Raw genomic sequence first — 12,525 nt, 5'->3', positions numbered from 1 at the left:
CTTAATTCACTGTACTCTGTTTCTTAAAAACAAATGTTTCAACAATTCAAAATATATCTAAATTTTTCTTTTTTAAGGCTTGTCGTCTGAATCCTGCATTGGCAGATGAACTTCACACTTTACTAATTCGTCAAAGAATTTAGACCTCAATGCATTTCAACAAAGATCATCAAGTCTAACACCTTGGAACGTATGTATTTTTATAATGGCTATGTTTGTTTCCTGTTTCCCATGTTGCATTATCCTGGGTATCATACCATGTTACCTTCATTCTTTTTTTTGGCTATTTTAGGGCCGAACCCGAGGCATATATATGGAGGTTCCCAGGTTAGGGGTTGAATCAGAACTGTAGCCACTGGCCTACATCACAGCCACAGCAACTCAGGATCCGAGCCGTGTCTTCAACCTACACAACAGCTCACAGCAACGCCAGATCCTTAACCCACTGAGTGAGGCCAGGGGTCGAACCTACATCCTCATGGATCCCAGTTGGGTTCATTAACCACTGAGCCACCAAGGGAACTCCGCATTCTTTTATTTAATCTTTATTTTACATTGTTGTATTAATTGCAAGTGTACAGCAAAGTGATTCCATTATACATACACCTACTTTTTCAGATTCTTTTCCCTTTTAGGTTATTACAGAATATTTGTGTGAAGTTCCCTGTGCTGTAACAGTAGGTCCTTGTTAATTACCTACTTTATATATAGTAGAGTGTATATGCTAATCCCAAACTCCTAATTTCTCTCTCCTTCCCACGTTTCCCCTTTGATGACCATAGGTTTTCGAAGTTTGTGAGTCTATTTCTGTTTTGTAAATAAGCTCATTTGTATCATTATTTAAGATTCCAGATATAAATGATATTTTTCTGTCAGTATGATAATCTCTAGGTCCATCCATGTCGCTGCAAGTGGCATTATTTCATGTATATTGCCGGATCATATGGTAGTTCTAGTCTTAGTTTTTCAGGGACATCCATCCTGTTCTCCATAGTGGTTGTACTAATTTACAATCCCACCAACGGTGTAGAAGGATTCCTTTTTCTCCACACCCTCTCCAGTATCTGTGCGTAGACTTTTCGATGGCCATTCTGACTGGTATGAGGTGAATACCTCATTATAGTTTTGATTTGCATTTCTCTAATAGTTAATGACATCAATCATCTTTTCATGTGCTTTTTGGCCATCTGCATGTCTTCTTTGGAGAAATGTCTACTTAAATATTCTGCCCATTTTTTTTTTATATTAGAGGTGCATGAAATGTTCATGTATTTTAGAGATTAATCCCTTGTCAGTTGTTTTGTTTGCAAATGTTTTCTCCCATCCTGTGTGGTTGTCTTTTCATTTTATTTATGGTTTCCTTTGCTGTGCAAAAGCTTTTAAGTTTAATTAGGTCCCATTTGTTTATTTTTGTTCTTATTTTCATTCCTCAAGGAGACGGATCCAAAAGGATATTGCTGCAATTTATGCCAAAGAATGTTCTGCCTATGTTTTCTTCAAAGAGTTTTACAGTATCCAGCCTTACATGGCATTTTGAGGTGTTTGTGTGTGTGTGTGTGTGTGTGTGTGTGTATAATGTTAGAGAATGTTCTAATTTCATTCTTTTAAATGTAACTGTCTAATTTTCCCAGCACCACTTATTTGAAGAGACTGTTGCTTTTTCTCCATTACATATTCTTGCCTCCTTTGTCATAGATAAATTGACCATAGGTGTGTGGGTTATTTCTTCGATATTTTGTTCCATTGATCTATGTGTCTGGTTTTGTACCAGTACCATACTCTTAATGACTGTAGCTTTGCAGTATAGCCTAAAATCAGGGAGCCTGATTCCTCCAGCTTTGTTTTTCTCTCATGATTGCTATGGCTATTTCCGATCTTTTGTGTTTCCATACAGATTTTTTAAATTTTGGTTATTTCCCACCATGGCGCAGCAGAAACAAATCCAACTAGGAATCATGAGGTGTTTGGGTTCAATCCCTGGCCTTGCTCAGTGGGTTAAGGATCTGTTGTTGCCATGAGCTGTGGTGTAGGTCACAGACATGACTCGGATCTGGCGTTGCTGTGGCTGTGGCATAGGCCAGCAGCTGTAGCTCTGAGTAGACCTAGCCCGGGAACCTTCATATGCCGAGGGTGTAGCCCTAAAAAGCAAAAAAATAAAAAATAAAAAAAAATTGTTCTAGTCCTGTGAAAACTGCCATTGGTAATTTGGTAGAGATTGCATTGAATCTATAGATTGCCTTGGGTACTGTAGTCATTCTGACATTATTGATTCTTCCAATCCAAGAGCTTGGTGAATCTTTCCATCTGTTTGTGTCATTTTTTATTTCTTTCATCAGCATCTTTTAGTTTTCACAGTACAGGTCTTTTGTCCCTTAAGTTTATTCCTTGGTATTTTATTCTTTATTGATGTGATGGTAAATAGGATTGTTTAATTTCTCTTTCTGGTTTTTCATTGTTAGTGTGTAGGAATGTAAAAGATCTATTTGTATTAATTTTGTGTCCTGCAAGTTTTACTGAAATCACTGATGAGCTCTAGGAGTTTTCTGGTAGCATCTTTAGGACTTTCTATGTGTAGCACCATGTCATCTGTGAACAGTGACAGTTTTACTTCTTTTCCAACTTGGATTCCTTTTATTTCTCCTCTGATCTTAGAGAAAATGCTTTCAGCTTTTCACCCTTATGATGTTGGCTGTGGGTTTGTCATATATGGCCTTTATTATATTGAGGTATGTTCTCTACGCCCACTTTCTGGAGTTTTTATAATAAATGGATGTTGAATTTCATCAAAAGCTTTTTCTGCATCTGCTGAGATGATCATATACTTTTTATTCAATTTGTTAATGTGGTATATCACCATGATTTCCAGATATTGAAAAATCCTTCCTTCCCTGGGATAAATCCCACTTGATCATGGTATATGATCCTTTAAAGGTATTATTGGATTTGGTTTACTAGTATTTTGTTAAGGATTTTTGCATCTATGTTTATGAGTGATACTGGCCTGTAGATTTCTTTTTTTGTGGTATCTTTGGTTTTGGTATCAGGGTGACAGTGGCCTCATAAAATGAGTTCAGAAGTGTTCCTTCTGCAATTTTTTGGATAGGCGTTGGCTCTTCTCAGGTAGAATTCCATCTATCTGGTCCTGGACTTTTTCTTGGGAGTTTTAAAATCACAGATTCAGTTTCAGCACTTGTAATTGATCTGTTCATATCTTCTATTTCTTCCTGATTCAGTTTTAGGAGACTGTACCTAAGAATTTGTCCATTTCTTTTAGGTTGTCCATTTTATTGGCATACAGTTGCTTGTGGTAGTCTCTTTCGATCCTTTGTATTTCTATGGCGTCAGTTTTAACTTTCCCGTTTTCATTTCTTTTTAAATTTTTATTATAGTTGATTTACAATGTTCTGTCAATTTCTGCTCTACAGCAAAGTGACCCAGGTGTACATTTACATACATTCTTTTTTTCACATTATTCTCCATCATGTTCCCTCAAAAGTGATTATAGTTCCTGTGATATACAGCAGGACTCATTGCTTATCCACTCCCAGTGCAATAGTTTTCATCTACGAACCTCTAACTCCCAGACCATTCCACTCCCTCTCTCTCCCCTTGGAACCACAAGTCTGTTCCAGATATAAGTGATATCATATGATACTTGTCTCTTTATGATTTACTTAGTATGAGAGTCTCTAGTTGCATCCATGTTGCTACAAATGGCATTATTTTGTTCTTTATGGCTGAGTAGTATTCCATTGTGTATACGTACCACTTCTTAATCCAGTCATCTGTCAATGGACATTTAGGTTGTTTCCATGTCTTGGCTATTGTGAACAGTGCTGCAATGAACATACGGATGCATGTATCTTTTTCAATGACAGTTTTGTCTGTACATATGCCCAGGAGTGGGATTGCAGGGTCATATGGTAGTTCTATGTTTAGTTTTCTGGGGTACCTCATTCTGTTTTCCACAGTGGTTATACCAATTTACATTCCCATCAACAATGTAGGAGGGTTCCCTTTTCTCCACACCTTCTACAGGATTTGCTATCTGTAGACTTACTAATGATGGCCTTTCTGACCGATATTAGGTGGTACCTCATTGTAGTGTTTTGATATACATTTCTCTGATAATTAGTGATGAGCATTTCTCATGTGTCTGTTGACCATCTGTTATCTTCAGAGAAATGTCTATTGAGGTCTTCTGTACATTTTTTCAATTGGGTTGTTTGTTTTTTTTGCTGTTGAGTTGTATGAGTTTGTATATTATGGAGATTACACTGTCAGTTGCATCATTTGAAACTGTTTTCTCCCATTCTGTAAGTTGTCTTTTTTGTTTTTTTTTTTGTTTTGTTTTTTTAATGGTTTCCTTTGCTGTCCAAAAGTTTTTCAGTTTGATAGGTCCCATGATTTATTTTGTTTTTATTTCTATTGCTTTGGGTGACTGACCTAAGAAAACATTTGTACAGTTGATTTAAGAAGGCTTTGCCTATGGTGTCTTAAGTCTTCAAGCTATTTTGAGTTTTTGTGCATGGTGTAAGGATGTGTTCTAATTTTACTGATTTACATGCAGTTGTCTGGTTTTCCCAGTACCATTGCTGAAGAGGCTGTCATTTTCACTTCTAATTTTGTTGATTTGGGTCCTCTCCTTTTCTTGATAAGTCTGGCTAAAGGTTATCAATATTATCATTTCAAAGAACTAGCTTTTAATTTCACCAGTCTTTTCTAAGTGTCTAATTTATTTATGCTCTGATCTTTCTTTCAACTTTGGGGTTTGTCCTTTCTCTAGTTGCTTTAGGTATAAGATTTGGCTGTTGGGAGATTTTTCTTATTTTCTGAGGTAAGTTTGTGTTACTATAAATGTCCCTCTTCGAATTTCTTTTGCTGCATCCCATAGGTTTTAGATTGTCATGTTTTCATTTGTCTCTAGGTATATTTGATTTCCTTTGATTCCTTCAGTGATCCATTGGTTCTTTACCAGCATATGTTTAGCCTCCACATTTTTGATGTTTTGCAGTTTTTTCCTTGATTTCTAATCTACAAGAGTTGTGGTTGGAAAAGCTATTTGATATGACTTCTATTATATTTACCAAGGCAGCATTTTATTTAACCTAGATAATGTTCCATGTGTGCTTGAAAAGAATGAGTATTCTAGAGTTCCCGTCATGGCTCAGTGGTTACTGAATCTGACTAAGAACCATGAGGTTGCAGGTTCGATCCCTAGCCTCACTTAGTGGGTTAAGGATCTGGCTTTGCCATGAGCTGTGGTGTGGGCTGCAGATGTGGCTCGGATCCGGCGCTGCTGTGGCTCTGGCATAGGCTGGCAGCTACAGCTCCAATTCGACCCCTAGCCTAGGAACCTCCATATGCCTCAGGTGCAGCCTAGAAAAGACAAAAAAAAAAAAAAAAAAAAAAAAAAGAGTATTCTGCTTAGATGGATGATCTACAAATATCAGTTAAGTACATTGGTCTAATTTGTCATTTTACACTTGTGTTTCCATACTGATTTTGTCTGGATAATCTGTTCGCTGATGTAAATGGGGTGTTAAAAATTCCCCCACTATTACTGTGTTACTGTCAATTTCTCCTTTTATGTCTGTTAACGTTTCCTTTATATTAAGGTGCTCCTATATTGGGTGCATATAAATTTACAGTTGTTATATCGTCTTCTCAGATTGATCTTTAATCATTATGTAGTGTCCTCATCTCTTGTAATAGTCCTTAAGTCTTTTTTTGTCTGATTTGAGCTTCAAGACAGCATCTCTCCTCTCAACCCTGGAGGCTTCGCTCTGGTTTTCTTAATGCCATCCATAGAACATTCCTTTGATTGTTTGAAGATCCAAATTCCCAACCAGTATTCTCTTCTCCACACTCAATCCAGTTCTTCATGCCTTTAAGAATCTGAAGAGAAATGTAATAAGGCAGTATATGGGGACTTCACTTTTAATAGCTTTTTTTTTTAACAGCTATGATTAATTATATGTAAACGGACATTTCCAGTAACTGCTATGTGTTCCCGGGGCTTGCTGACTTCATCCTGCTTCTCTTCTCTGGATGTCTTCTTTACATCCCTGTGAAGGATAATTCTTATCCATGTAACTAGCCAAGTTGAGTTTTTCAAAAGTGTCAAATATCTTGGTTTGAAAAAAGGATGAAAGCTATAGCTAAAAGAATCTCAAAGATAAACTTTGGTTTACAAATTTCTAATCATATGTTTTTCAGAACCTATGGTTCCTATCAAGAACTTGGCAGGTATGACTTAACAATGATATAATCAGTACCACTTTAATATATATATATACATAGGATTTTTCTTTCATGCTTAGTTGGTTTGCTTTCAGTATTCCTGAGGATTAGAAAGGGTAAAAAGTGTTTGATTATCACTGCAAAATAAATGGCAAAACCCAGGAAAATTAAAGTGATTTGTCCACAGTCCCACTATTAAAAACAAAGCAACATCCGTACCCTGGACCTCACATTAATGCCCCTACTAAGCCATAAGGCTTGATGACATCATCAGTTCTCAATAGGCTGAAGTAACTTCCCTCCTTTCTGTTTCCCCAGCTCATCCCTGCCCGTCCTCCAAAGTTCAGCTCACACCCCACTTCCCTAATACAGCATTCTCTCATTCACACTAAAATCCTATTTTTCACATTCATTCTGTTTGGAGAAAGGCAGCAAACTCTATACTTACAGAAGTACTTATGTTACATGCACAGTGGTGTTTTTTTTGTTTTTTGGTTTTTTTTTTTTTTTTTACAAAAAAAGGCACTTAACTGTTTCAACTTTTGAGAGATAAACATCTTAAATACCAGAATTCTGATTCATTTTTATATTTTATTGCTTCAAATGCTTCAAACTATGGGAAATCTTTGGTAAAAATAAAGACAATTTTCACAATAACTTCACACAAAGCACTGCACAACAATGTTCAATACACACGAATATAGGAATGTTCAGAATCCTCAGTGAGGAAATTAACTGTACAAGTTCATAGTTCTTCATTTAAAACAACTTCATAAATATTTAAAATATTTCCTAGGTTCTTATCACATATTAACATTTATATTTCAATCAGTATGTTGACTGTTAAAGGAGTTATATTAAAATAAAAATGAACAGAAGTGTTTTTCTGTTGCCTACTATACAGCATCAAGTTCCCCCCAATTCTGCTTAATTCACATAAAACTAGAGGGAGGTAACTAAAAGATTAATATGGTTCTCAGTCAAGCCCTCTGTGGAAAAGAGGAAAATGTTTCATGTCTATTATTACAGACATTTCTCTGGTGGTTTGCTTGTGCAGTCTCAAACTTGCCCAGCTCTAAGCTGATCTAAATGAGTTCTCAGCTCAGGACACAATTCAATTAGCAGCAGTTCCATCAGCACCTGAATCAAAAAAGAAAAAATGCAGAAAAATGTCTTTCTCTTAGGTATATAGATATGAGTAAACTGTTAGACAAGAGCATGATTTCAGGTCTGAGATGATTCTCAGTGAACAAGTTACTCTCCAACAAAAGTGATTAGTATTTTATAAACTCCATTTAGCATGAGACTGATTTATTTCATGGCCCGTTAACCATCCATAGTATTAAATATTGTTCACTGCTGTCAGACACACAACTGGGAAACAGTCTGCTGAATAAGGAAGCCAGGTAGCCAGGCAGAAATGTTCCCTCACAAGTCAGAGAAACAACCAAAAGGCAAGGAGGAGGGTGCTATCTGTTTGTTTTTTAAACCAAACTGAACAGACAAAAATGAAGCAGAGAAAATGGGCTCAGAGTTACAAATAATAAGGAGTAAGAACATAATTAAAAACTGAAGAAACAGTGAATCCTCTGGGAGGCGTTAAATTACTCACGTATAACAGATGCTTATTGGCTCTCGTTTCTTGCAGTGCATTGAATATTTTTATTATACCGTGACGGGCATTTTGCTGTCCAACAAGGCTCTGAAGCATATCTGAAAAATTAAGTTTATATTCCATGCTACTGCTACAGTGCACACTGTACCCACAATACATAAACAAACGTTTTTTTCCAACATTTAAGGAGAAAATAAATACAGAATTTTCAATATAATTTTAATATGTGGCTACCCAACTAAAAACTGAGCTCTCAAAACAGTACTGAGGGTTTTTAAAGCATAACATTTATTATCTTTTCTAAGACATTTTTCTTGTTAAATCATAATCAGTACTTTCTTATTAGGATTCTCAGTATAAATTCTTAGCAGGAGATAAAGACATGATTTAAAAGGAAAGAAGCAAGTTCTCATGTGGCTCAGGGGGTTACCAATCTAGCGTTGCTGCAGCTGTGGTACAGGTCCCAACTGTGGTAGGGGTTTGATCCCTGGCCTGGGAATTTCCACATGCTATGAGTGAAGCCAAAAGAAAAAAATACGATCATTTTTCATTTGTTAATAACATTTCCTATGTGAAAAAGGGCCTTTTAATCTCTGCCTTTCAGGATCAGAAGGCAAGCCTTACCTGGAATGTTTTCGAGCAGCTTCTGCCGGGCTCTCTGTTTTGTTTCCTGGCTTTGTTCTTTGCTTCGGATTGTGGTCGGTGGTGCCAATTTCCCATTGGGCCAAAAAGCATCCCGGAAAAGGCTGATGTAGTAAACCAACATCTGCTCACTGAAAATCCAATTCACTGTGTCCCGGATTTGTCTTTTAAGAGAAAAATGGTTCTTGGATGAGGTTTTCAAAAATTGTATTCTCTATTCTCAAAAGGCATTTATCAGTGGGTAGGTTAAGATACAGCCCCATCTAAGCGTTTGATGAATAAACTAGGAATTGGATTTTTAAACTCTGGCTCTGAAAGTTACTTTTCATTTCGGTAACCCTGATGACCATTCCTGGAGCTGCCATTTTCACTGGCACTGATTTCTCTACATGTTTGCCTCATGATATCATTCAACCTGGAAGGACAAGAACTGGGAATAGACTCACCAATTTGTTTAAAGCTTCAAGCTACTCTGTGCATAGTACTTAACGTACTAATTTCTCCATGAAGTGGTATAAACTGAAAACATTAAGCCACATAAAGAGTGTGAAAAGTGGTCTGGAAAACCTTGAGTCCGGCAGTCCTGGGGATTCAGAACCAGGCCTTTCCTCCAGCTGGCCCTCGGGACTGCTGTGGCAGAAGACAGTGGGCAGAGGTCCCAGGGCAAAGGAGAAAAGATACCCCCTGTCACCACAAAGGAGGGACTGTGGAAAGACACACTGCTGTCCAGCCACTTCAGCTTCACACATGAATGGAACCTGGGAGACCTTGACCTACAGCTATAGATGAGGTGGTTAGTCAAGTCTCCCCCCCGACTTCACCTGTCAGATTCCAGCCAACCACCCGACTGGGGCTGTCAAGAGACAAACTGTTCAGAGCCAAGTGGTGGTGGAACTGGGAGGGGGTCCCTCTGTAGAAAGGGGGAAGAGTCATTTTAGACCCGTAGTGCCAAGAAAACCTGACGTTTCTAACTTTAGGAATAATAAGTCAAAAACCCTTTAAGCATCTGGACTTCCTAGCCAGATGTTTAAAGGGACTCTGTGAGGTTTTCAGGAATAGTATCTGAAATATATGTTTCAAGCCCAGCACTCTGCATACAGGAGTCTAGTCAGCGATGAAGTCTACACTCTACTAGGAGTCAAAACCACAGTAATCCTGCTGGTAACTGCACGTCTCTTCAGACACTTCCCTTTACTGCTAAGAACCGTGCAATTCCTATCTAGACCAAATATAATAATTTTATTAATTCAGGGGGCTTCAACTTTAAGAGAACCTGTTTGACCTGCCTGCCTAGGTGAAATCTACATAAAGTCTACACAGACAGCTACTTTGGGTTTGGGTTACTCACTGACACCTCATAAAGAAATGAAGATCGAGAATCTCAATTTGCAACTTGAAATTTGGTGAGTGACTCTTACCAAAGGCCATCACCTAAGTGTTTCTATCACTTTAGGCCTGACATTGTGTTAGCCAAAACCACGGGAAGCTTCTGAAGTAATTCTAAGATGTGAAATTACCGTTGGTTCATGGCAAGAGGTACATATCGTACTGCTGCTTAATTTGATGGTGTGTCATCATCTGCCTGAGGCAAAAATAGCAAAGGGCCAGGTGCTAGTAATTTCTCTACCTGAGAAAAAGCCCACTGAAACCAAGAGCCTGAAAATTCTCTCCATGATGCCCCACCCCCAGCCCCATGAAAATAACTGCCAGCTGTATTCACCACTTTCAAACCACAGCTGCTCATTTTAAAATTAAGAGCCCACATCATAAATAGGAGCAAGGAATGCATGCATGATTTGCTGAAACTGAAAAATAAATTAGCAGGTCTAGAGTTCTGAGAAAAATAGGGCCATATGGGAAATTTCTTTATCCAAGGCATGTCAGTATTAAGGTTAAGAGGTCTGCCTAAGACTGAAGCTGTTAAACAGGACAATTTTCTGCTTAAAACAAAAGACTACAATACTAAGTCAACTAAACAAGCCACTAACATTTTTTTTTAATCTTAGAAGTAAAGTAAACTTTGGTTTACGATCACAAGGAAAATATGTTCTATTTGCAAATGAAAAAAAATATAGCAAAAATCTGTTTCCCATAAAAATGTATAAGATTTATATGATAAAACTATGTTGACCTTACTCATATATTTGACAACTAAATTCTCCACTTGGAAAAATCTGGTAATTTCATCTTAAAATATTTTGCTATACAAAAAAATTTTGATTTTTCCCCCCCTTTTAGCAACTGACTCACATTTTTGTTTGTGGGAAAGTCATAATTGTTTATAAAGAGTACTGGGCACAAAGTATAACTTTTCTGTGTATGGATAATGTGATATAGCTTAGAATACACTTATGGCTTATAGTACTGTTACATGATACACACACCCCTCATGGCTACTCAGATATTAACAAGAGGAAACACTATTGTAATGTCATCTAAAAAATATATGGTTTGCGTTTCCCGCCCAATAAATACCTGCCATGCAGTACTCACCCTACTTTCATCAGCGTCTAAGCCTTAAACGGATCCTTATCATGTGACATAAAAACACTGTACCCAACATACTCAAACGAGTCATCATGTCAAAAGAGAACTTTATAGAACAATTTCCTGGCCCTCGTCATCCAGCCTGCCAGAGCCAGCTCAAGCGCTGGCCTCTAGAGCACCGTGCATTCTGTGGGAGAAGTTCTTGCAGAAACCTCCTTCCCTATCTGATCACAGAATCCTATCATAAACAGAAAGTGAGAGACACTAAAATACCTTCCATTGGGGAGGGAGCTGGACTATTAGAGGCAAAAGGGCAGGACATGAATTCAAATATTAATTTTGTGCAACTCACTTGTTGATGGTTCTTCCAAAAGTGACCTGAACGAGAGCAATTAATGTTCTTCTCACCCATTTAAACACTAAAATATAAATCAGAGGAAAAGCATTATCACAGGCTGTCACAATCGTGACATTTTCATAGTGGCACAAAGCAAAAATCTCACATCACTCAATCTGAGGCCTGACACTAAGTCAGGGGTTATGAGATCCGCAGAGTTTGGGTCTAGGTTAGCACACTTTCGCCCAGGGAAATTCTAATGACTGAGCTTTCATTTTCTACTTAGCAAGTGATGAAATGAAACCTGAGACTTTTTACAGCTTCTCAATGACTGAAACAACAGCTGAGCTAGCAAGTGGCAATAAAACTTCACGTGTCTGGGCTATTGACAATGTCTGTTTTTCATGTCTGTCTGGCTTGTTGAACCCAATTTTCTAACACACTACTCCGAATGAGAGCATCTGCAGTCAACTGTTGACAAATATTTTGAAATATTAATGAATCAATGAGTTTAACTGCTCCCTTCTGAATGGCAACTTGTAGATCATATGTCTTTATACACTTTATGCCTGTGGGGGAAGAGAAGGGAACTGAGTGAATCATGGCCTTGGGGCTTCTGTGCCAACACCTGGAAGAGCTGGGCACCACCCTCTCTTCTCAGCACCTCAGTGTCCTCATCTGGAAAAGGACAGTGTTAACATGGACTTTTTTTTTTTGGTTGAGAGTCATGTCAATATTTTGAGTGAAAGAGTTTTGTGAAGGATCCTACAGATCTAAACTTTTTAAATTAACATTACATTAGGAGACACAGTGTTACAAGTACAATACGAATATAAACCAAAAGAAGGCAAAGTAATACTGTGAGGACACTTTTGGTCTGCAAATTAGAACCTAAACCAAATACTCCATTTATATATTCACCTTCCTCCACTGAAATGTGTAGCTACTGATGCATGACTTGGGTATGATGGAGCTGAGGATTCAGGGCCCCTGCACCGTAAGAAAACCTTTTAAGGAGTAAATTCACAAATACCTCTGTAGAAGGGAAGACGCACACACAAAACCCAACAACTAACACAGTCTTGGTTGTAACTTTAAAAGATTCTCAAATCATTTCTAGCTCTTAAAATGGATCTAAGAGTCCAGTGACAGTGATGTTGTTAAATCTTCAAGCGAGAGTCAAATCATGGAGTTAGAACCA

The 12,525-nt window shown here is 37.7% G+C and overlaps 2 protein-coding genes across 11 annotated transcripts in view; one reads left to right on the top strand and one right to left on the bottom strand.

Moving 5' to 3' along the window:
• LRP2BP (LRP2 binding protein) overlaps positions 1-11,710 on the top strand; it is a 62,256-nt gene extending 50,546 nt beyond the window's left edge. For 6 of the 10 annotated variants that reach the window (XM_021074537.1, XM_021074534.1, XM_021074540.1 and 3 more), the window contains 2 exon segments: positions 78-190; positions 8,463-8,803. In XM_021074537.1, the coding sequence (XP_020930196.1) occupies positions 78-143 (66 nt within the window). In that variant the 3' untranslated portion in view covers positions 144-190; positions 8,463-8,803. 10 annotated transcript variants of the gene reach the window in all.
• The window catches only part of SNX25 (sorting nexin 25), an 81,438-nt gene continuing 75,651 nt past the window's right edge, over positions 6,739-12,525 (bottom strand). Inside the window, 4 exon segments of the mRNA XM_013984049.2 lie at positions 6,739-7,383; positions 7,856-7,956; positions 8,483-8,664; positions 11,340-11,406. Coding sequence (XP_013839503.2) covers positions 7,303-7,383; positions 7,856-7,956; positions 8,483-8,664; positions 11,340-11,406 — 431 coding nt within the window. The 3' untranslated portion in view covers positions 6,739-7,302.

Source organism: Sus scrofa, chromosome 15 (genome assembly GCF_000003025.6).
Source record: "Sus scrofa isolate TJ Tabasco breed Duroc chromosome 15, Sscrofa11.1, whole genome shotgun sequence".
NCBI classification, from domain to species: Eukaryota; Metazoa; Chordata; class Mammalia; order Artiodactyla; family Suidae; genus Sus; species Sus scrofa.
Note: the sequence above shows the minus strand (reverse complement) of the source record. Positions and strands in the feature narration are given on the sequence as shown.